This window comes from Acanthaster planci, linkage group LG15, assembly GCF_054643075.1.
Source record: "Acanthaster planci isolate LZ-2023a linkage group LG15, COTS_SCS, whole genome shotgun sequence".
NCBI classification, from domain to species: Eukaryota; Metazoa; Echinodermata; class Asteroidea; order Valvatida; family Acanthasteridae; genus Acanthaster; species Acanthaster planci.
Window position 1 is genome coordinate 6,874,812 of NC_141791.1, and position 25,670 is coordinate 6,900,481.

The 25,670-nt window shown below is 40.6% G+C and overlaps 1 protein-coding gene and 1 long non-coding RNA gene across 8 annotated transcripts; one reads left to right on the forward strand and one right to left on the reverse strand.

The window, feature by feature from the left end:
• Positions 1-706: 706 nt before the first annotated feature.
• LOC147796639 (uncharacterized) lies at positions 707-25,355 on the reverse strand. 7 transcript variants are annotated; one of them, XR_015427806.1, is made up of 12 exons: positions 25,122-25,355; positions 23,930-24,041; positions 20,669-20,890; positions 19,945-20,007; positions 19,401-19,553; positions 18,425-18,553; positions 17,141-17,309; positions 16,046-16,640; positions 14,520-14,568; positions 13,946-14,124; positions 12,407-12,558; positions 10,198-10,334 (listed from the first exon to the last, which is right to left on the reverse strand). XR_015427806.1 is itself a non-coding variant. In XM_087146351.1 (11 exons), exons 6-11 carry the CDS (start codon positions 9,536-9,538, stop codon positions 2,660-2,662), a joined length of 1,023 nt encoding a protein of 340 aa, XP_087002477.1. In that variant the 5' UTR covers positions 9,539-9,547; positions 10,198-10,334; positions 12,407-12,558; positions 13,946-14,124; positions 14,520-14,568; positions 16,046-16,515; the 3' UTR covers positions 707-2,659. The 7 variants fall into 7 exon arrangements, 3 of the variants coding, with proteins under 3 accessions (XP_087002477.1, XP_087002476.1, XP_087002475.1); XM_087146351.1 differs by lacking the exons at positions 17,141-17,309; positions 18,425-18,553; positions 19,401-19,553; ... (2 more) ...; positions 23,930-24,041; positions 25,122-25,355 and adding exons at positions 707-2,964; positions 3,878-4,028; positions 4,314-4,442; ... (1 more) ...; positions 8,270-8,332; positions 9,314-9,547 and having other exon boundaries at positions 16,046-16,515; XM_087146350.1 differs by lacking the exons at positions 10,198-10,334; positions 17,141-17,309; positions 18,425-18,553; ... (3 more) ...; positions 23,930-24,041; positions 25,122-25,355 and adding exons at positions 707-2,964; positions 3,878-4,028; positions 4,314-4,442; ... (2 more) ...; positions 9,314-9,547; positions 12,949-13,226 and having other exon boundaries at positions 16,046-16,515.
• LOC110984662 (uncharacterized) lies at positions 13,152-18,429 on the forward strand. Its single transcript, XR_002598881.2, has 3 exons — positions 13,152-13,234; positions 17,135-17,311; positions 17,482-18,429. It is a non-coding gene; the product is annotated as an uncharacterized LOC110984662 (long non-coding RNA).
• Positions 25,356-25,670: the final 315 nt, after the last annotated feature.

The following is a 25,670-nucleotide window of genomic DNA, read 5'->3' on the forward strand; positions in this document are numbered from 1 at the left end:
TTCAGAAAATGTGCGATCTAATTTGTAAAATGGAATTTCAATTTAGCGTAGATTTTGAAAACGTCTAAAACCTGGTTTCAATTTGACAATAACAAGCATTCGACTTCGTTTTGTATCCCTCAAATCAGTTAATGTGCATTATGTCTCATAAAGAGGTGACAAATATGTGACTGGGCTTTCGGATTGACGTATTCTTTCTCAATTACAACAAATGTGCAATTTTATTCGCTGAAAATCTGTCTTTTACCGTGACCCTTTTTGAGTATTCATTTTCATTTGCTGTAATTTAAAATCGCAAAATATACGTTCAATTCGATTAGAATATACAAGGTTACACAAATCATGACACCATTTTGATAATAAATGCCATGTTACTCATTTATAGTGTGTTTGTTACCAAAGTGTAAAAAAAAAGGTTTCTTTGATTGAAACACAGCACAAGAAGGACGGTTCCTTCACCGCTGGTCTTTATAGGTTTCCCATAGTCGGTAGTTTCCAATGACAACATGAATTTTTTGTTTCAATCATGAATATTCAAACATTTAACCAACTGACCCCACTCCTCCATGAAGTAGAGCTTCATCAGGTTGATCGGGAGACAGAAAACTGGCCTAATGTCTGCTTTTAGACCTTGGGCAAACAATTGTTTGAAAATTTCTACAACGTCACTATTTGTAACTTGAACAAAGAACAGCCTTCAAAGGCACACCTTTAAAATCATGCTTTATTGTAACAAAGATAGTAACCTTAAAACGAGTACAAAACAACATTAGAATGTGAACAATTCAAGATAAGAAAGCATAATTTCTATCCAATATATTCAATCTAACGGGTCATATTCTTTTTATAAAAATAATAATGATTTTATTTACAGACACCATTTCCCACAAAATTAAATTATAAAACCAACTACCTTAATGCTTTTTGTTTTGAATCTTTCCAAGGGTTTTCATTAACTTGACTCATCAGAACAGCGGCACATGAGGAGACTGAAAGTCACCCAAGTCAGTTATATAACATTTTTGATCTATGAACTGTTGTCTTTGACAATCTCAGCTAGTTTTCCTTTTCAGAATTCTTCCTCTCACGCTTGGCCCATGCATGCAGACGTATTGCCTTTGAGCACACTGTATTTCTTTTCTGCAGGAATGTGCACAATTTAGTTTTAGTACGAACGCAATTTTGTCTCTGGTTTGTTTCATCTATTTTCTGTTTGAAAGCACTCAAGACTTCTTTTTTCTCCATCACGGTTAATTTTGTCTACTGTCTTTCCCAATTGGTGTTATCAAATTCAGAATGGAAGCGAACGGAATTTTGAAACTGAGATTCTTTACACAGTCAAATGCAATTTAAACGTAAGCTCGAATTACATATTGTAAGAAGGTATATCGATTTTTTTTCTCACTGAAATTTGTTTCGTGGGATCCTCATGTTCCTGTCATTTTCTCATAATCTGAGGAATTCCTTTGCATGATATCTAAAAGCAAAGCACGTGATATCAAGGCAGGATTTTATTTGTTTCGCTTGCGATTTTGGAATTTCTCAAGCGTTGTTCATTTTTGTGTTATTTCTGTTAACAGTGATTTGCAAAATTGTCAATTTGAGGTTGACAGAATTTTGTACAACAGAAGTAAGGCAGTCATCAATTAACATAAAAATAACCTCTCGTTAAGTTATCACTCCTCAGCTTTTTTCAACAGCCCTTTTTTCCTGCTAGTGTTTCTTACCGTTTAAAGTCTACTTTTACTTATCCAACTACTAAAACAAATAGAAATATCGCAAAAATTAGCATGAATGTGAAAAATGTTTGCCACAGGTTTAAGCTAAAATTTGACCACCTTCCCCGAAAAGCTTCAACAAAACAAATTCAAATGAACCGTATTAATCGCAAGACTGCTCCAAGTAAATGTTGAAATGCAAAGACACTTTAAACCGATTCTCTCTGGGCACTAAAATGATTCTTTCATTAAATTAGGAGGAAAGCTGGACACTCAGTAAAGTCACGAACGATTTCACACTGAAGCAAAACGTAGAGTATGCAGAAAGTCATCCTCGTTATGCCAAACTGAGTAATAATGAAATCTTAGACTCCGATCCACAATTGCATTCATCTGCTACCTACCACATTTTCTAAGACAAGTTAAGTGCAATCTTTCCAATTAACTAAAAATCCTTTTCTTCAGCACTCATACCTTTATACCTTCTCCCACCAAAACATGTCTGTCTCTTTTAATGGAAATAATTGCTATTCCTGACATAGCGGAAACTGCCATATAGCAATGAATATAAAAGCAATTATAAAGATGTGTGTCCGTTTAACAATAAAATATGTAATAATAATGACATCTCTAATGCGCAATATTAAACAATGTTCTAATGTGCATAACAAATGACAGATACCTTACCAAAAGAAGATATAAGTGCTGTAATAATAGCAATTTTCTACACTACAAAGCACGCCTCATATTTACATATTCAGAAGGGTTTGATTAGGCAAACTTGGTTTTGAACCGTTTGGAAACTATTTCATAAAAGACTTTGTTTCATTTTCTTAGCTGGTTTGGCCCTCTAACTTCCGTGGGTATTCGCTTCAAAATAAATGTAACGCTAGTCGACAAAAGCTTTGGGAAGGAGGGACCATTGACAGTTGGACAGCGATTTAAGAAGTTTCAAGAAGACCTTTCTTGTCATCGTGATGGAAATGCTCACTTCCTCCGGTTTCGGCAACGCCCTTCTGGTTACCAAACACCTGCGGTCCTTCGGCCGTCTGCATCCCGGCTCCAGCGGGCCTGGTCGGTGGGGCTTGGCCCGGTACAGTGACAACCACCTGCTGGGGAGCGACGCCGGTCGACTGGGGGGCAACATTCACAGGCTGCGGTGCTTGAAATGCAGGACCTCCAACGGGTTGGGGAGCGTAGGCAGTTCCCTGGGGGGAATTGGCATACTGTGGACCAGCCGAGGTTCCTGTTATGATTCAACATAACAAGATAGATCTGAAGAAACTTGATTCACTTGTTCAATATAGCTGTAGGGATTTGGAAATGATAAGTTCCCTTTTTATACGGTTTGCTTCTTTAATAGAAGGTTGCAACTGCAAAATTCTTCGCACTGTATCTCCGTCAATGTGTTCGTGCCACAGTCTTCCCACTAAGTGGCCTGGGTGTGTAGGTGGGTGGGGGTGTTTTACATCCTTTAAGGTTACATTGCATTTCAAATCCTTATGTTAAGGTAAAACAACTTGCAGATGAGACAAAGAGACCACTTCTTTACAGTTTTGTTGTTTACACGTCATGAACAAACTTTTCTTCCAAAATAGTCCGAACTTGTACAAGGGAAGCAGAATGATGGTCAATACAAGGAGACTATACTGAGTGAATGTTTCACCCAGGACGGGTGCAAGGCGGCATACTGAGTGCTATTAAGCAACAAAAAAATTGGACTCCAGTTTGAGTCCAGTACTCCCTTCGAAACCATGGCTTAAAATGATTTGATGGTCCTCTGGCAACCACAAGCAGGTCATTTATCTCTCAAATATCAGAGTCTCTGTGAGTCTGCTATGAAGAAGTCGGTGCTTCTGGTTAATAACGTGGGCTCTGCATCACACATTGATCTTTTGGAGTATATAGCGCAAGATATCGGACAGAAAGCACCCCTGCCTTTGTGTTGGTCATTGTTTGATCGAATTTTCAGGAATTCTTTACAGGCATCTAGGGGGATGTGTTAGATAACAATAGTCAAGAGTGTGTGTAGGGATTGGACACGTAAGGGGGGATACCTCCGTCCCATATCTTGCTGGGTATATTTTGGAGTCACCTCTGCACTAGAGTGGTTCTTAACATAATGTAGTATGTACTGCATGGGCCTGGATGACACCTACCTGTAGCGGCAGCAGGCATCTGCATTGGGTGTTGCTGGAATTGCTGCGGTGCATTCATCCCAGCAAACCGGATGCCCGGAACCTGCTGCTGTTGTTGGATGGTCGTCATGGGTACAAACTGTGCATTGGCTGGTTGAGGCACGTACTGCACCTTTAAATTTAAAAAAAAATGGCGCATTCCAAATTCAAAACTTTAAGCATGTATTGAAAGTAATAAAATCCGAAAGTGTGCCGATTGGTCATTCGGCAGTATCGTCCCGATGTAGACGAGTCTATTGGCCTTTTGTCGTGTGCATTGCGTGTTTTTGACTCAGATATATTTCATTTAGGCTCCGAGTAACTTTTTGGAAACGTTTCAGAAGTTATGAAAAACAAATCAAATCATTGACGGTGGACGTCTACTATTTTCGAAACGAAAGCTATAAAGACCACATACCGTAACAGGGGTGTAGGAGTTGCAGCAGGAGCAGACGCCATAGCAGGACATAGAGGCAGTCACGATGCTGATGATCATCTCAGCTAGGCCGAGTATGGCCAACAATGAATCAACGGCTTGACGAGATGGCTGTGAAATCCACAACGAAGATCGTGTCAGGTGAAGGCAACAGAAGCAGTCGAAACCCAACCCAGCTCCCCTAAAATTAAGATGTGTCACTGGTTGCGAGTTGTTGGTAAAACGCCCAAGATGATGACATAGAGAACCCACCAAGAATCAGAGGGCGACTGTGACAACGCCAGTGGTGCAATGTACGTGCCCGTAAGAAGTCAACATTAAGCGGACCAGCCTCATGACAGTTGATAAGTAGGAGGAAGGTGGAATGGTCCCCATTATAAGTAAAGCGGACGAGCACACTCAAAATATCCAAGAAACAGGTAAACAGTAAATGACGTCTGTCTTCTAAATTTCGATTTGTTCCTTACCTAAAGTAAGTAATTAATGATACATTGAAAGTGTGATAACGGTCAACAGTTTCCTAACAAGACGAGTTCGTTATTGTACACTGCAGTGCGACAGCACACGATACAGATCGTAACAATGGTCCCATTGTGCACCGCCTCCAGACATAGGGATGTAGTGACGAAAAATACCAACACAGGACTCTTTCTAGGCCCTGTAATTGGAGTGAGCACGCTTTAAGGGGACCAGGAAAGAGAAACATTTTACTAAATTTTACTAAAACCCTTGAAATTGCACCTTGGACTCCAATTAACCTATTTTCAATTTTTGTTTTAAAATTTTAACTCGTATTTTGAAGCTTTTATTGGTTTTTTATGCTGAGGACAAACTATGATGTCATTAAAGGCACTAAACCTCAATGTTGCATAAATTGCTGCACAGAAAATTTCTAGAATTTTTGAAACACTACTAACGTACATGTGATTTCCTTCGGCAATTAAATGTTGAGTGAGTAAATGGCAATAAGCCAGCAAACCTTTTCTAAGAAATGTTGTCAGATAGCAAATTTTGGAGTTCATAATTTGAACATGGAAACATGAAAAATGAACCAAGTCTACCAGGATTTACACCAGAGCAAAAGCGCCCTCACTTGTCCATAAATGCCTGGTCAATTGGGAAGGTTTAAAAAGCGCACTTTTCAGTTCATGTAACTAACAGAAGATTTCAAAGAGTCTTAAACAGATACATGAAAAGTGATTCTAAGAAAAATTAATTTCATGGTTCCTTTTCGAAGATCTATTCGAGGGTAAGTCTGGTACCTGCAGCCGCCGTAATTGCAGCTCAAGTAGCGTGTATTTAAATTGCTGCAGTTAAAAAGCTCGTAGTTGGATCTTGGGCGCAGGCTATAGGGGTCCACCGCCTGGTGTGGAACCGGCCGGCTGGCCTTTCTCTTGGACTTGGCCTGGTTTTCTTGACTGAGTGCCGGGTGCAGCCAAAACGTTTACATTGAGAATATTGGAGTATTCAAAGCAGGCCGACTGCTTGGACAGCGGAGCATGGAATAATGGAATAGTACCTCAGTCGGTTCTATTGCGCTGGATTCTGGAACTCGGGCGGGGTAACGATTAAGAGGCAAACTATTTTTCTCATTATTATGACCAAAAGAAGTTCCTAGTGTGGGGCGATAGGGACGACAATGTTTGCCAGGGATTTGCCCCGGGTAGATAGGTTTTCTGCTCTTCAAAAAGAAATTTCGGAGGATTTTCCAATTTGGGAATTCTTCACAAAATAAAGAGGAACTTTCACGCAAAGCATATTGTCGAAATTCCAGTTGAAAGTTTTCAGGCGCATGCCAGGCCTCAGGCCGCATTCATTGAGCACTACAGTGGAAAAAAATACACTTATGGCTGGCCGTCTCGGAAACATGCGTGCTGCACATTGGTACATTGGAGTTCGCAACGAGTTAAACTCTACAAACACTTTAATATGGGGTAAACTCCATAAAATTGGTACTGTGGCGATATTGGACAAAAATGTCTACCTCCCGTTTTTTCGGGATTAATGTTAAATTGGTGTGACCTTGTTAATTGGAGGAAAAAAAGCAGTGATGGATTTACGTTGTTTTCATAAGTTCCCCTTTATGATGGGTCGCTAGAAATGAATCATGCCCATTTACCGGTCCAACAATACACGAAGCACCAAACGGCCGTCCAGGATGTGGGTTACAATAGTAACGGGAGTCAGAAGCGATCGCAATGCCAGAGACAATCAGCAACTGGCAAGCTGCCACTGCTGTGAGTATGGACATCACCATCACTGCAATGACCTGGAACGAAAACAAAAATGACAAATCATCATAATTCAGGCACAGGAGGGTTGTGGTCATGTCATGCACAGTGACTGCACTTCAAGTCATTATAGAGTCTATCTGCCTTGGGCAAAAACACCCCCTTATCGGTCGGTCGGAAGTGTTCATTTTGCTGGTAGCGACGCGCCCTTAACGTGTGCATTTCAGAGCGGTTTATATGCATGAACCAGTGAAGTGTACTTCCACCGTTGCTGGGAAAATTGCGCCCTCTCTTGGTCTCTCTTGGGGCTCATACCGCCGACAAGCTCCCATTCCGGGGGTATGTGGGGCCGTCTAATGATGGTATCTCGGAAGTACAGCGCCTTGCAATATCACCGTACCAACGATCTCAATGCACTTAAAAATCTCGGCTTGTTTTTGCTGCTCATGTGATACATTCTGGGGCTTCAATTAAAAGGAAAATCAAATATAGGCCTATTAAGAAAAATCGCCTTTCATTTTTTTTCAAAATTGCATCGAGAAGGAGGCCTCCTTTGGAGACCCCAGCCCACGTTTGTTCCCCCCCATGCAAACTGCATGTTAAAAACGGTTGCACGTCATTAGTAAGAGGTCCTCTAGACTTCACAGATTTCCTTGCTATAATATAACAGGAAGTATTTATAAGGAATGAGAACAACGTTGATTAATTTAAATCATGATTTAAAACGTTAAATACTTATCAAATCATTAGAAAAAATCATGTTTGGGAAAACCTTTCTTAGGGGTATTTAAAAATAAAAGAAAGGCTGAATTTAATACACTGATGCGTCTAAAAAAGTTACGCATTTACATTTATCTATAGGTACTTTCGGGTTTTTTACCAGAATAATGCAGAAAGACAGTATTGTTTAGAACTGGTCATAATTTGAAATTTTGAATGCGTATTACCACTTTGCAAGAATAATAGAAAGTCATTTGAAGATTTCCGTTGAGAGAACCTGTTTATGGAATAGAAATTCCATTTGTCACGTATTATGAAAACTGGAGTACCGACGATGTGTATTCATTCAATCAAGTCTCTCAAAATGGTACATCAAGCATGTACATATGTTAGCAACTGCAAGAGATTTATCCCCATTTTCCCAAAATATATCTGCACCTAAATTTCGCGTACAGTTTGGTATTCTGATTACGACGTGAAGACCCGCACGTGGACGAGACGGATTTTTGTTGAACTTGGTTCGTGCGTTGCGCGTGCACTTTGCAAGTTCCCACCAGCCTGTCTCTCGTTTACAAGTGACGCGGAGCTTCCAGTCAGAAATGATTTAGGAGAAAGCTCCTTCCCATATCAAATATTAAGCCCGAATACATATGACCCAATACAGTTTGAACTCCAAAATTCCAAGCTGTCATTAGCCAGCAGTGAGTCCAGAGTTGGACCAAGAGATCGAGCGCGTAACTTCACTGGCGACGTAAGCTCCTTTGGTAGGAACTGCACTTGATCACAAACGGCCATAAACGCACGTGTTACGCGTCGCATCGCTACCAACAAAATGAACACTCCCTACCAGCGTGGCTCTTTCCAACCAACGACGAGTTGCTTCTGCTTATATAGGTGGATAGGCAAGCAAGCTGCAACATTATCCCTAATTGCTGTCTTAAAAAGGTTCGAAATGCTATCAGTGGAAAGGAAAGAATCATATCTTACCATGCACCTGTTGTTCTTTTGATACCCAGCTACCAAACCCAGAATTCCAGTCAAGAGGAAGAACTGAAGAGACAAGGGACCAATCGGAAAGAGGTATCTTTTATCTAAGGGTATTACAACGAATATTCTGCCTGTGTTATAGTTCATAAACTTTCCATTTTGTAAAGTTAAACTGCTTACCACTATCCAATGAAAGTCTGAACACGATATATATTACTGCTATTTCTTCCATCATTAAAGAAAAAACTCCAGCAATCTTCTGTTCCATTTTCCATAAAAATGGAGAAACAATTATTTTAATACGTTTTTCTTTTTGGAACGGAATTGTCGAATCGTCATTTCTATAAAAACATAGACTGTCCATAAACACAAAGCCGTAAATTCACGGATTTAGTTCAACGGATTTTGCTCCTTTTGTCTTTTTTTCCGCACATTATTATGGGTCATTCCGTGAATAAAAGGAAAACATAAGACAAAATAATCAGATAACAGAAACAAATGCAGGTAATTCTGCTGAACGAACTTATTTAGCTTTGTGTAATTCTTTTTCTTTCAAATTGAGGTTTTCTTTGGAAATATTAAGCTACATGTAGATGAAAAAATCTTTAGAGAGATTGGAATTTACTAATGATAAGTAAAACAATAAGGCTAAATACACGTATACGTACATGACCAATCAATTTACAGTGGTACGTGAAAGGGAAAAAATCCAAGTCTTTTGCTACCGGTACTAAAATGGGTCATATTTGAAATACAGGTATGCCAAGCAACTTTATATCCAAGCAAAATATTTTAATACAATAGGTATTTTACAGGACGAATTATGCGTCCCGTGGCAATAAAATGACATACATGTACATAACATCGATATAATTTCTTACATAGTCGTGCTATCAAAATGATCGCACAACGGAGTTTCTGCAATGTACAGGGCTCAATCCTTAGAGTAACTTACGAGATCCCCTTTCAAAGCAATATCGATTGATTTCCATTTCCCCTTTCAACTTCAATTTACGCAAGGAAAATGAAATCGACGCCACTCACCACAAGTCCACTCCAGATTCCCCATCCAGCATACGAAGAACTGCAGCGAATTATTATCGCAACGATCCCCAAGAGAGTACTCAGACTCCCCAGCACGATGTGGACTATCGATAATCCCATCAGTCCGGGAACCTTTTTATAGGATGTGTTGGGGCTAGGGCCATTTCTCAAGGGCTGGCCAGACTGCTGCTGGGTGATCACACCGGGCTGACTGGTCGGAGTCATGATGATCAGCTGGAGAAAAAGGTTACTCAATTACGGTTAAACCACAGAGCAAGGCCACTCAAAGTATCTGGATGGATACAAAATGGTTCTCATCACGTTGCACTTTGTCGTAGCCCTTATGACGACTTTCACATATAACTCATTACAAACTTCAGCCCAGCATACGGCTGATTTACAGGTTTACATCAGTCAGGTTGCAAAGAAAATCATAGGGGTGGGGAATTCGGATTGAAAATGTACATTTTATGAATTGCCAATTTTTACATATGTACAGTGCAGACGTTATTCACATGTCACAATGTTTGCTGACCGTTTGACAGTTTTGATCATGTTCCTTGCATACCTTGTAATAGTTGGCATGAAAGCAAACACACAAGCAAAATCTTCTACGCATGTTTGCGCTGCGAATTTGCAAACGTTTAGCACAGTTGACTTGGGGCGACATTTTCTACAATTTTTCGTGATGTTGAATTTGCTTCACTTACGTACACATTTGCCAGTAGCACGAGCCGGCCTTTCAATGTATTCTATTTGGGGTTCCTAGTTTCAATGTCTTTTTAATATTGCTTAAACAGATCTTAAACTATTGTAAATAACCTTAAGCTGTAATCTTAAACTATTGTAAATAACCTTAAGCTGTAATTAAGTTTGTTTGTTACCTTTATTTTAATTCTTGGATTCCCTAGATGAATAAGTTTCGCTTTCAAAACGCGGGAGCTTCACGATGATGTGCGCCACCAAGAGGTTACCACGGAGAGGCCTTTTTCGCAGTTCATAGTGGGTAGTCTCTATTATACTGACGGTATAGCAGAGATCAGTGTAAACGGTCAACGAAAGTTCTTTGCGAAGGCAGTTTTTGTTTGTTTGTTTGTTTTTTTGGTTTGGTATTTTCTCCGGGTTAAAGCTTTGGGAGTGTGTAAAGTATCGGTGTTAATTCGAAGTACTTGTTTTTTGTGAGGCAACAAATGCCCCAATTAATCACACATTTCCTCAAATTGTCTAGTGACATTCCATTCTTGCAAATCGCGGCGAGTCGGGGGGGTCTGCTTTGGCTGAGGATTTCCTAAATTCATCGGTGAAATCACAACAAATTGAAAAAAAAAACTGAAAGAGGACATGTCAAGCATTATTTTGCCGTCCAACTTAGACATCTGTAAGAGTTGTATTTTGAAATATAAGGATTTATCATTTGTGTCTATGGGAATTTATTTTTATGGGTGCACCCATCGCGCACTTGGAGATACCGCAGTAATGGCTCCTGATTATTGTCACTGGATCGGTCTATTCGAATTCTTTCAAGGAACTACGGTAAACCACGGGTGTAGAGAAAGCTGACATGTAATAATTATACACCTGCCGTCCGTGACTAGTGGAGGTACAGATTTTTTGTAAGTTGGCCCATACGCATACAAACTACGGCAAAGGACCATGGGGCTACTCAACACAGAGAAGATCGTGTATTCACGGCATATAATACCAACCCCCTACTATAACACGTACAGCAAAAGCTGTAGTAAACTTCAAAGTACACCGTGCTGACGGTGACCAGACCACCGTACGGCCATATGCATACATAATACGTGTCATGATCCAGAGGTCCGCAAAGCCTGTTCGAAAGCACAGACATGTCGGTTTATATGCGTATACATATCATATTTATTTACTTATTTATTTCAGCAAGAAGGAATGCAAAAGTACACACAAGCAGATACAATAACATTCAAGAAAGAAAACAGTAAAACCCAATTTTCTTTAGGACAAAAATTTGAGAGAAAGGAATAGGATAAAACCCTTGCATCCAAATATATAAGCCACGCTCCTGAAATGTTAAGAAGCTTACTGTATTACTTTAGAGTTACTTGCCCACAGCGTGAAGTTGAAAATTTTAAGTAATTTGGAATTTGAAATTTGAAAAAAACCCTTAATTCCTGTAAAATCGTTGAACTATTGAGGGAAAAGGGCACCTATTATGGAAGACAAACATACATCAACAACAGACTGAAGACAGCAGATAAAAACCATACAGACGGACCAATAGTGAACTTCAAGCGAACAAGAAAAACCAAACACAAACAAGATGACGTGAGACAGGCAGACAGAAAAATTACATATACATACAGAGAAAATAGAACTAAAAGATGCATCTGTATAGAGACACATAACAACATGATGGACAACTCAATTTAAAGAAACACTCCAACAGCAAGACTGAGAGACAGACATCACAAACCAACAGTAAAAAATAAATTTCTCTCAACACACAGACCATTTTAACAATTAAATTAACTACATGCACATGTATTCCAAACCAGTGTATGTAATCGAAGCATATGCCTCTGTTAAGCGATAGGTTCAAATATCTCTTACAAAATATAGTTTTGTAAGAAACACTGGTTTAACAGCCTGTGCTTCGATTACATACACATACAACAATAGGCAACACGTGGGAGATAAAGCACAGCAGCAGTACACTCGTCTTTCCATGGCCAGACTAATTCACTTTCGCCAAGACGCGCACGATAAATATCATTGCAACGCTACCATTAGTGACCTCTCAGCTTTTAATATGGCCGTCCCAGTTTCTTTATCCTGGTTACCGGCAGCCATGAGAGACGACGGACCCGCACCCCACATCAGGCACACTACCATCGCCCCATCGTCATCAACATGTGTGCATCTACTGTACATGTACATCTCATTGAAGCGCACGGGAGAGTTGGGTTCATTCACTACAAAATATGTATGATGAAATCCTTTTTAAATGCCTTATTTTCGCGTGGCAATACCGTAACTGAGGCATGAAGTGACCACGACAACCAGGGTATTCCTGCACAGTATCAGTGTCCTATTTACAGTGATTTTACTCACCTTGGATGAACAGGGGAGTGATGATTTCTCACAGTCGTTTACAATTTCATTTGCCAGTCTTTACGTACGTAGCTAGCTTAGTCCTTCCACCACCCGTGTATGCAGCTTCCAACCTAGACTGGTTCCTGGTCCCCTTTACATCGTCCTTCGAGCTTACAATGTTCGGAGTGTCAAGCGAGGAAGCAATGAGTCAAAATGCGCTATAGCAGTTTACAGAAGAGCAAAATTTCGAACCTAGAATGTATTAAACTGGAAAGGTCAAAAGTCGATAGCCTTAAAGTAAGACCCTGAGAGTGGAAGGCAGGTAACGACCCCTCAAATTTAATAAATTCAAGTTAGAATTCATTATAATGCGACTACTAGCTTCCAAGTTCATCGGAAGTAATTTTAATTTGGTCATAGCCTTGAGGCTTTTGAGTCAAAGCCTAGGCCCTAGCCTTGAGAGGTTAAGCCTTGGCGGTTAAAGCCTTAATTGGCCCTGAGGATCAAAGCCTTGCTAATCCTAAAACATTTTAAACCGTCGTAAGTTATGTGGGTCTCACCATGTTAGAAATCTGTTGTAAGTGACGATTGGTGTTCATAATGCTGTTGATGAAGCATAATACAGCAAGCGGGATGCTGATGTAAAAACTAAATACTCTAAAACACGTATACTGCTGTGTATAATGTGCCGGTACAATGGGTTCCGCATGTTGCGGATGGGGCTGAGGACCAGTCTACTTCCCGCTCAATGCAGCCAAACGCAGTCACGTACGTAGGGCCTATGCCCAATCAACTTCCTCTTGGTCGATCAACTGTTTTTGGAACGAGGAAGATCGAGCTGGATAGGTAAATTATCCAAAAGAACAAATTAATAACGTGTTTCAGCACCCAGACCAAGAGTAACTAATTATTAAGTATTCGTTTCGAGAATTGATTTGTTGAAAAACGACTCAGTTAAATCTGAAGGGAAATGGTTGACGTGCGACTATGATGGAGTAGGGCTATGTTATTTTCCCACCAGTGTATGGGCCTATCGTTCAACTTACTATTCTGTGTTGCTCAGTATAGTGTGTTCAGTGACCCGTTTTTCTTCTTCATTGTCGCTTGCGCAAATACGTTGCCAGCAATTTCCGTTTGGCTTGTGTTTACAGCATGGCACCCGTTGGGGCTTTTAGTGCAAATAACGTATGTGTGAATAGGTCGCTTTCTGATACAACGATTTCCCTGATACTAGGCCTAGTTAGTTTGCCATGTTTGGAACCACGTTAACCGTGTAGGTTTTCCTGGCCAAATTCGGAAATGTGTAAATGAATAAGTCATAGTAGTAATCATTTTAGAGCTAAATAGAACGAACACTCATATCCCCGTTTCTAGTTAAAGAAAAGACCAATCTGTTCTTGACTACAATCCAGAGTCAGCTGCTACCATCGACAATGGATTGTCAACCTGACCACTCCTTGCCAAGGTAACCATACGTCAACGATAGTGCGCCGTATTCGAAATCTGCGTTAATGTTGCGTGAAGGGCTATAGCAATGATCTCTTTGAGCAGACCCACCTTGCATGGCTATCGGTCCTTGTACTGGTTGTTCCGCTGTTTGCTGCTATGGATTCATCGTTACAAACCCTGACACCAGTCAGCTGCTCTTCCCATTGCAGCTGTCGCTGTCTTGGCTCTGCTTGCATGGTTGCCATGGATACAAACTGTATATTGACTTGCTAGAGAACGAACTGAACCTGTTGAGATTACAAAAAGGAGCTGTATTCATTTGACACAATAAATATGACTTCAAGAATGATGTTCATTCCTGCTTCACGCTAAAAGTCATCGATTTTTCTTCGATGCAAGTGCATTTCCTGGCAATTTAAGCATCCGTGGGTGAATCATAAGCTCGTCAACAGATCATGTTAAGCACACAGCTCGGACAAAAAGCCAATATTCTAGGCTAACTCATTCCATGACCGACGTCATACATTAGTCAAGCCGACATAGTATCCATGTTTAACTTGCATTTCGGATATTTTGCCGTGTCCAACGTGTATTGTAACACTGTATACTTGGTATTTCCCGCGAAAGCTTGTGCAAAAAACCACAAGCGTACTCGGATGAGACTCGAACCGTCCGTACTTACTATAGTGAAGACGTCTTAACCACTCGACCTGCCTTATATCCATTTACTCCTGGGTGGAGAAAGGAACATAGGAGTAAAGTAACTTTCCCAAGATCACAAAATTTTGCCACCAGCTGGATTCGAACCCCCGACCCTATGATCAGAAGCTGCAAACCATATAACCACTACACCACATACGATCTCAGGAGGCCAATAAGTGGCGGCTTTCACAGGGGCGTGTGGTATTGCTAGCTCAAGTCAAGTAATTAGCCAGACATGGCCTGATCAGTGCTATCTCTTCTAAAGCAAAGCAAGGTTTTGATTCCAGGGTGGGTAACAAGGAGATTTTCCTCTCTAACCGATTGTCCATGCAATTCTTTGTTTGTCCGTAAATAATCTCAACCTATATCCAAAGAAAGCTGTACATGCACTATATTGTTTCTAACGAGCAGAAAAGGCAATTGGGAGGGGGAGTGGTCAACTTGTTCCATGACCCCTCCCCCAGTACGCTACTCTCTCATTTCTGGTCTGACTCCCTGTCGTTGTACTATAAACAGCCTTACACAATCACAAAAAGGCATAAAAAAAACCACAAAAAGAAAGATTCCAGCAGGCACGCAAAAATCACTTGTGCACGAGTTTATAAAAGAGAGGAGGTTCACGGTTCATAACACACCGCCATATCCAGCTCCTGTTCTAGTAATTCTTTGGTTTTACGTTAATTCGGTTGTCTTTTTTCAAAACTTCCCGTCAAAGAAAGCCCATGAGAGAAAAACGGACTCAATGTCGTTCTCAGCATTTTCCTCATAGTTAAAAATCGATCCTTAGCATAGTTCAAATTACATTTCGATTCTATCTTTTAAACGCCTTATAATTTTCTCTCGTTACCCAAGATCCAAACTTCTGGAGCCATTACATTTATTTAAAAACAGTCCAATAATCATAATTTAAGTGATAATGACAATCATTGAATTGATTCCCCATGTACAGGGTTTAGTAAGAGTGGAAACTATTACAAATCACGCTGTATCAGTAAACTGCTCAATCTCTAATTACAAATGTGTAAAATGTCTCACGCATGAGCAGTGACCTTAACAAAAATACACAGTGTGCATCATAAGCCGAAATCAAAGTTCTCTCTTCTAAATTTATCATTTACATGCTTTGCGACTAAGGGCCTGGTTGTTTCAAACAGACCTGGATCGTGATCAGTGATCTTAAAACTGGTTTGCGCTATCCATAAGCCGGTTTCTGGAGTCAGTGAGCCAATGACGGATCACTGATCACAATCTGGATCCGTGCGAAACAAACAGGCCATAGAACGATGTGCAGCCTAAAATGTCAAAAGCAAATAACAAAAGCATTACAAACAATTTTTCAGCATAAATGGATCCAATTTTTCAGCATGTGGATTCAAAGAAATGTTTCAATAGCGCACACTTGAGCACCTGAGCTGACTACCCACACCAGACTTTGAAAGTAAAATGTCACCGTTTAAAGCATGGTGGAAATACACTACAATATTGACTTACATCTTGAAAAAATACTTAATTATGTAACAGCTGCACCATCATTATTTGGATCGTTGGCCCACAAGAAGGGGAAAAAGGAGATTGATCGGTCTGGTTAATGGTGCGTTGTGGATATTAACGGAAATGATTAGAGAAATGATTCAGAATGCTTGTGGATTGAATCCCAGAGTGAGCATTTTCTCATTTGCTTCGTCTGTTTTCTTCTGATAAAGGTTACTTTTGAAAGGATCATATATAATTAACTACCCAATTTGTGGTCATCCTATTAAAAAAACGTTCGCTTCAACACGTTATCAAATAAATCGTATTTATCAACGTTCGTTTTATATAAAATATTCCCGGCAAGCTTTGAACTTTGTTTATCAACAACAGCAGTTAGTCGTATCGGGCGCAGTAGTGGATTCTTGACTGCTCAAATAGTCCCCACGGATTTAGGCTTTAACGTCATCGTTACTGCCATTTTGTCTGATCAAGCTTTAAGCTCAATGAAGAAGGCCCTCTTTGTCGTCGTGAGGCAGCCCGACTGCGACAGGTCCTCCTCCAACCTCCTGGGGGGAGGTTGTCATCTCCTGGGTCGGGGTTGCGCTGTAATTGGTCACGTACGGGGCTCCTGTAACGTACAGTAAGGTATTAACAAAAAAACTGAAAATATTAAAATGTAATGTTATATTATATTTGGGTGAAATTACGAGAAGTGGAGTTGTGGATGAGATTAATCGCAGGTCACTTCGTTAATCACATATGACCCACATAATTTTCTTGTGCTACGCTAAAATGTGTTACATGTATACAGATCCAGTGGAACCCTGTGCGTCAATAGGATTTTTTCCGGGGGGGGTCCAAAGCATGAATCAGAATGAGAATTATTCCAGCAAACTGGTGATCTTCAAACCTTTCCATTTTCTTTTCAATTTCAATTTCAATTTCATTTTTAGCCCGTTTTTGCCCTTGTCCACCCCCCCACCAATCTATGTCTGGGCCTGTCACGCTCCTGTTGGCAATCAGCAGCCGTTATAAGTTCGGCTATCAATCCATTTCAGCTTTCATGATCATTACATTTTCATGCGTTACGGCTGGAGATTTTTATCATTTGTCTTGAATCAGACCCACCTTGCATGGCTGCTTGCATCTGCAATGGTTGCTGCTGTGGTTGCTGCTGAGTGTTCATCGTTGTGGCCAACTGGATACCAGCCTGCTGATGTTGCGGTCCTTGCATGGGCGCTTCCATGGTCGACATGGGCATAAACTGTATATGGGTTTGCTGGGGAACGTACCGAACCTGTAAGTATCGAATCCTAATAAATAATTAACCGGATAACGGAGTTCTGTTAGTGCCATCCGGCTCGTAGAGATCGTGACATATTCCTAGGACAACATGGAGGCAAAGTAAGTTTTTAACGTGCTATAATCTTGACAAAGGTTATCACCTGATGCACTGATCTCGCAAACAGGATCACGACATCTTGAGATACCTGAGGACGACACCCAGGAAGTATTGGGATATCTTCGCCCTTACGACCCCAAGAAAACGACATATAAGAACGACTTCGTCACCCCGAGACAAACAACACCAAACGTGCATTCTTCTGGGATAATGTCCCCTGCTATCCTGGCATGATTCAGGATCTAAAAATGTATGGAACGTCCACATCGAGCCCCACTTCCAAAAGAAGTTGGCACTTGTAGGATTCTATCATCCCACCTTACTTTTAGGATGTTGTCAGCGCTACATAATTATACTGTGCGGTACACTCCCTTGGGAGCTGAAATGGTTAAAGGAATGTTGCTAGGGCTAGTAATAGGACATAATAATTATTTCCAGCTCTCCGAGCACCAGTCTTTAGTTAATATTAGATATTTTTAGGGAATGCAAGAATATTAAGTACGTTCCTGTAACATTCCCGGACAAGTACTATGGCACTTCTATACCTCCTTACATTGGATTTCTTTTACCTGTCATGCTTGGTCGTTTCAGGGACTACGGGTAATTCGCAATTTTGACGCCTTAATAGATATTCATAAAAAAACTTGGACAGTTTAGCCAGTCCTATTGATAAATATCTCCTCACGTGGCTGGTCTTTAACGGCTGATAAGGACCTTTCTCGTAAAGGCATATACAATATAAAAGCAGTGTTTAGCAGTTAAACACAATTTTGCTATCCCTTTGCAAATATACTGAGATGCTAGACGTTAGATGTCCTATTCCGAAGTATCAAAGTCCAACGGCTTGGCACTATCCATTAAAATTCCAAACTTGTGTAACATTAAAGCATGTTTACGAAGTGATAGCAGGAAAGTGTTTAGAAAATTGTTAAAACGAAACTCGTATATAAAGCCAATATTTGGAGCCGTCCTATAAAAATATTATCAACCTAAGGAGTATGTTAACGTACCATGACAGGAGTGTAGGGATTGCAACATTGGCATACGGCATAGCAGGACAGAGAGGCAGTCACAACGCTGATGGTCAACTCAGTCAGGCCTACTATTCCCAACAACGCATCGATGGCCTGACGCAGTGTCTGCACACACAAATCCACAAATAACACCGAAAATATCAAAGTCTGGGTGTCATGAATAACGGAAAGGTATTCTTCGTTCGACACTAAAACGTGTATGGTGTTAGATGTGTGAAATTCCATTGGTTTCGCCGGTATTATACACCATCTCAGCATCTGGAGCACTCGAGCGTTTAATGCTCAACGCCAAAGGCCAGTGTGTTGTATTTGAGTCCATCACAAAAGTCCCTGTAAGTCCATCCCAAGTAATTCAGTCTTAAGCCAATTCACAAGCTATTCAAATGAGCTGTGACAAAGGCATTTTGTGTCATTGATCACTGTGTTACTTACGACATGCCTTGTGAAAGGACTATTTAAAAGATGGATTTGCACCGGGGAGATGTAAATTAATTTTGGACATTTTTTGCCCTGCCCGACGTGTATTTTAACACTGTATACACAGTGTATGCCCCCAAGTCTAGCATTTTTCACTGTAGTGCCTATCAAGCTCTCGCCTGTAAGAATATCATTTGTAAAGAAGATATTTTCACGATTCTTTACCCTTATTACTGTAAACTAGTTTCAATCAGCATTTTCTTTGTTACCATTCTCTTTTACACACAAAGTGTAACATTCTCGTTAAATCATATTTGTTTATTTGTTCCTAATATCAGTGTGTCCTTGTTTCATGTAATTCAAGCTTTAGAATAATTGCCATTCTTAAATAGTTTGGAGTTTTTCGGATCGTAACCCGTGGGTCAACGGCATTTCGGTCAAGAACTCTGCTTTGGTGTAATCAAAGATTCCTGCAGCTTCCTCTCCAAGTTTTTTTGTTTACAAAACTGATGTGATAATTAATTGTGCAATATACCACGTGGAAACCACAATAATAGTTGTAATCGAGGCCACGCGGGTACGGGTGACAGTAGTAATAGGACTCCATAGGGGCGGCAATAACAGAAGCAACCATCAGCTGGAAGGCCACAATCGAGGATAGTATCGACATCACCATGAAGGCTATGACCTGAAATAAAACGCAGTAACAAATGCTTACCGTGAAGGGAATAAGTTAAGAAAGTCATATGTCACGTCACTTGTCATTTTCTCCAACTGCTTTTCAAAGATTAAACAAACGGAAACAAAACGAAAAAAAATATTAAGAAAACGCTCATTCATACTTGGAAATGCTAGCGTCAAAAGACACCGTTCGTTTCAATTTTTTGCAATGTCACTTATGCAGTCATAGCAAAAACGTCTCTGCCATTTCTCACACAAAAGGATTTTCAAATCCATCGATCGTACTGTCCGCCCAAACTTTCCCGAATTCTATGAAAACGTTACTGGTTAGCTTACATATGGGGCCTGTGTACTTCAAATGTTGTCATTTTAATTAAACGAATCAGCTCTGATCTTACCAGGCCTCTTTTGCTGTTTTGTTTCCGTGTAGCCAAGCCCAGAATGCCAGTCACGAGGAAAAACTGATGAAAAATGGGACGAAATCGGCATCAAATAATGTTGATCTCTCACTACCATAATTCCCCTTACCACAAACGCAAGAATATTATGATGTTTTCAAGTTTAATTTTTGACTGAAGCGCCCTGTTTATATGCAAGGTTTAGCACAATTGGACGGTTTAGGACGCTTCGTGGTAACAAACACACCGGTCTTTTTTTACCAGCTCTGAGCATGCGCACATTGTTCTGAGCACGTGCGCGTAATTCTGAGTACGGGCAATACCCCAAAACTGTAAGGACCGGTATGTCTGCTGCCACCAGCGCCTGAAAGTCTCCCGATGAAATGTATCCCCCATTTTGGGACCGTTTTCAGAAGTGTCCTTTTCCATGAGTGCCTTTTACAAACCTGGATCAAGCGTCAGCTACGAAGAGCGCCATCTATTGTTTATTGTACGATGATGACTGATTTACTGCCATAAAAGTAAAGTCGAACCCGCCCCTTGTCCGTTTTAAGAAAGGTCAATGAAATAACCTGTCTAAACCTTTTATCGTGGATGCAAAATTAACGTCTCCTCTACACTGCAACACCACTGAACGCCATAGCGGCGACGAAACTATTATCAATAGCTTCAGCAATTTGGTGTTTGCTGGCAATCTCTGACAATTCAGGAAATCTTCGCTCACCAAAATTCCACTCCAGATTCCCCATCCAGCGTAAGAAAAATTGCATTCAAATACTACGGCAAGGATCCCAAAGATGATACTCAGAACCGCCAGCACGATGTGGACCACTGAAAATCCCTTCAGTCCGGGCACTTTCTTACGAGGCGCGCTGGGCTGAATTTCCCCGGCGCTGGAGCTCATCACTACAGCAGGCTGACCAGTTGGTTTCATGGTGATGATGATCTGTAGTGAATGTTTCATTATAGAATGAGAAAGAAGCGTCGGATGCATGTGTCAATACTTTAACTTAAAGCTATAAAGGTTCGATGGGTCCATGCCTTGATATTCCTAATACATGTACTCCTTTTTGTGGACTTTCTCAAAAGTAACTCTACTTAGACTTATTCTTTATTAGCACTCGACAATTAGTGGACCATTATAAACTTTTGGTTCCCATGATGAGTCTTAATTGCTAGTTCTTAGATGTATTACTGATTCCTTTAAGTTGCATATTTGAACACCTATACACCAATGCCAGGTACTGTACCAAGTGTTTTGTTTTGCCAATAGGGCACCTGTCCTTGCGAAAGCCGCATGCATACTCTAATTGTACTGACATTCAGTAAAGGAAGTTTCTTGGTGTAGAAGTTAAATAGATCATTATTCCGAGACATTACTCATTCGCAGTCAGATTTCTGAGAACCAAACAATTTTCCTATCTAAAGTTTTCTTAATGCAATCGCATCCTGGTTTTCACTGTACATTCCAAAAAAGGTGTAGATGACCATGCCAACACTTTTCACCGTTGTTGAAATGTTTGTGTCATTTGAACACTGATGGTGTTACTTTTAATACCCTCCAGTGCCTTGTAACACTTGTAGGTGAGTAAAGTAACACCAGCGGTGTTAAAGCAACATATTTTTATGTAATCATCAGATAACACCAAACTTTGTTATTTTTACCACCAGAGTGTTTGCAGTGTATTGGCCCATCTTATGGGTAGTTCGTCATAAGGGCCAGAGAAAGTGTTTTTTCCAACATCTTATAGTTCAATCTATTCAGTCTTCTGTGAAATGAAGTCATTCTTCCGTCTTTGAGATGCAGCCGTCAGATCACTCGCTGGGTTCTGTCACAACCTTCTAAGTTGTTGCTGAAAATACACTGTCAAGATTAGTTTGGACTGCCTTCACGACAACGAAATTCAACGTGTCTCCATAACTTAGTGTCACATCTATAGATGCTTCTGTAATGTATAAAAACTGTTGACATCCAGTTGAGGTTACGTACTGGAAAGTGCTCAATATTAACATTATTATCTATTCTATGCCTGTCAGCTGAGGGCTCTACTGCCGCAAAGTCATCAGTCCTTCCATTTATATGGTTTTCCTGTTCAAATGTGAACCCAAATCTGCTCATTGAAAGCCTTCTTTTGGGAGAATCAAAAACTGTTTCCCTGGCTTATTTTCATGTGCTTAAGCGGCAAGTCACATGCCCAAAAAACGAAATTGAGGACAGCAAAATGTCAACATTTAAAGTTGAAGGAAATTGGTTTATTTACGGCAATGGGTGGCTGGGTTGGGTAAACATAAACAGGTACATTTGCAAGGTTTGCAGTACAAAACGCATTGCATAAACCCTTTAAAGCCTGTCAAATGAGTAAAGGCTCCGTTAGACAAAAAAAGAAACAGAAAAAGTCAAGAAAATTCTTCAACTCCAGCGACACAATTCATCCTCTTTATGAAAAGAAAGCTGCCCCCTTCCTGAAAAATAAAACGGAGGAGATATTATTTTATGTTTACCTACGGCCTTGTACAAGCTAGAAATGAGCTTAGTTACCCGTGCCTGCGCACTGTAACGACAACACCTGGCCGGTCAATGTATGGTTGCTTAATTCAGGCCTTACCACATCACTAGTATTATAGTCACACATTGCAACAATACACGAAGAAATGCTAATTATAGCACGGTTGAGGAAAATGCGAAGGGTCCAACATCACAGTGTTTTCGAGCAGTTAATCTGGAGGAATATTTCTTCCCAATAAATATGAGACACCCACAATTTCCTACAGTATTCTTGGTCTAAGACGTCAGCGAGTGATTGATAATTATTTTCGTCAATGCCGTAGAGCAGCCTTACACAACTGTGTCTGATTTTCCGTCATTGACGTCTTGGGAATCTCGTAGAAATGGACGTGGCCGAAATACAATCAGATCAATGGTGCAAATACACTACTCAAAAAAGTTAAAGACTACTTTTTTCTTAACTTGTATTTTTTTTCCAAGCAAATGAGTGGGGTCTAGTTCTTCCATTGTTTGTCTTTCCGGATGGTTTTCTCGTTGGAATAAAAAAAATTAAAAATGTTTCAAAACATCAATTACACATTTCCAGCAGTAAAATATCTCATATAAAAAGTATACACAAAATAAAAAGTGGTCCTTGACTTGTTTGAGTAGTGTATTAACATGTCGTTACAAAAGACGGCTTGCCATTCGAAATCGGTATCTGTGCGCAGGGGTATCACTGCGTTGCATAACTAATTAGTATGCTTGAACGTCACACTTCACAGTTGAGTGTTGCATGCAGCACTTATGCTTACAACCGTCGTGCGACTGACAGTGAACCATTTTGGGATCGCTGATTGTTTCCCTCGGAATACCCCACGGAGAAATAAAGAAAAATTTAAACCGCTACTGTTAGATTCCCAAAACTTTAAAACTTTGGTTAGTGCGAGCAAACGCGCTAGTCTTTTTACTGAGTCGCTAGAGGGTGCACTACGCCGGATCTGTTATTGAATACCTAGTGTCTTGAGGCCAAGACTATCCTACGGGGGGGGGGGCCAATCTCAGGGGTCTTATAAGGAAAATTTGCGGGTCCTCACTTCGTCATGTTCATGTACATCTATCCTTCAGCATGATTTTATGATGTATACAACGATGCAATCAAATGACGATGCACCTTTGTCTTAGCTAAAGGAATTGGACTCGTGAACTAACTTAGCACCTGGGATATAAAGTTCAATCCAGCAAAATATTAAGTGATTGGTAGGTCTCCTCTAAAAGGGATCCTGGTCTTCCATCATACACCATATTGGGGGGGGGGGCGTGGTTGCCTCGATGCAATGTCTAAGGGCAATCATCTTTATATTTGAGTGCGGAGATAGATATTCCAACCTAATACGCTGCTGGGAAAGCAACCAAGATCTTGAGCTTCACGACAGAAATTTTAGTTTAGTAACAAAAGATCTCCATGCGCAATTATACAAAACGGTTATTCGGACGTACCAGACCACACTTGCAATTTGCTTCTGCATCATGGTATCAAATGTAAATCAACTTGAAGAAAGGCTCAAGACACTCCGAGAAATTGACGGGCAGCTAGGTTTATCACAGGTAACTGCAGGAAAACAGCAAAGTGTCACACGCTTGGTCAACCAGCTGGGATTGTCCTCCATGCATCGAGGAAATGCAACGCCGCGACCCGCCTCATCACCGAACAAGATCCTCGAGCCATCAACAAAAGTGACTACTACTAGAAACCCAGTTGCTGGACAGGGTCACAACAGACATGCTATATGCCCAGATAAGTACATAAATCATACAACGGTCTTCCTTCTCCGGATAAAGTGACATGTGGATTGCATTGATCCATTCGTCTGCATGTGTAGCACTTCATTCAATTGTAAAACATAAATCAACACAGGTAACAGGTTTTTGGCAGCACAACACCCTCATCAAGCCTTCCAAGTACCATTGGGATGTGTCCGTCATTGGAGTACATTCAATCGCACTTTGCCTAAGCAAACTACTTACAATGAAAGGTATGGGGTATGCCAATATCGTACCGGCGTAACGTACGGCGGTTGAAATTTGAACGTGCCCAAAATGAACGTGCTTTCCACTTTGATGCACATGTACAGGTACCGTACAAAATACGCAGGTCCGTTCAGTGCATGTGAGAACCGAAAGAGCCTGCTGTCCCCTGAGACCTCTTGTGCTAGGCAGATCAGTGACATGGCTGACCCTAGTCTTAAAAAAAAACAACCGTCTGTTAGCCGTGTTTCCAGTCGCGCAGAATCATTGATAACCCTATTTGCAGAAAGGTGTTAACTTTATAAAACTAGTTAACAACTTTCTCCAGTGGTCTAATGTACAAAAAGAAAGAAAATTGATGGAGCTGGAAATTTACAATAGACCAATCAGACAAGGATTAGTAGTTCAGCGAAAACGGAATGCCACGGAATTTTATCACACAATGTGCTAGTTCTCGGATACTTTTTCCTCAACACAATTTTGAATTTGAAAAATTCGTTGCACGAACTTACTGAGAATGAAAGCGATGACGCTGCATTGCCCAGGGTGAAGAGTCATAGAAACCGGCAGGCTTTGTAGTAAAATCTAACAGTTTTAATTCACCACGTATGAAAAAACATAATTTTCTTGATCTAACTTTAAGCTAGAAATCGCATGTACTCACTTGAGGTTGGAGTCACTCGATGACATTCGACAATGCTCAGTCGCCGGGCATTAGTACACTGCTCAAGATCGCAACCGCTTAACCAGCGAACACGTATAGATGTACACGGCGCTGTACGTACTGTTCATGTACAGTACATGTAGGTGTAAGTCACCACCGCACCACACTTTGTCGACGTCCCGCCCGTTTCTAAGTAGACTTGATGACAAGTCGTTAGACGGACGTGTTCTGTCTCTGTATGAACTTCAGTCGAAACCACCGGCGCGGCTGTAGTATTATGTAGCGTGACTAGCATATAGTTGCTACCAACCTGACAAATAATTCTTGCACTGTTATTCATAAATTTGAACAGCACTCTACATATGCAATACTTTCTGTAGTGACCTTGTTTGCTTGCGAACATTGACCAGAGGCTGGATGCCAAAGCAACAATTTCTGCCTAAAAATTCACATTTTGCATTATTGGTATTAAATTAAATTTCGGGAGTTTTCCACACAAAGGGACAGGCGTTTGGTTGTTTGTGGCCGCTATTTGAAGCTATTTAATCT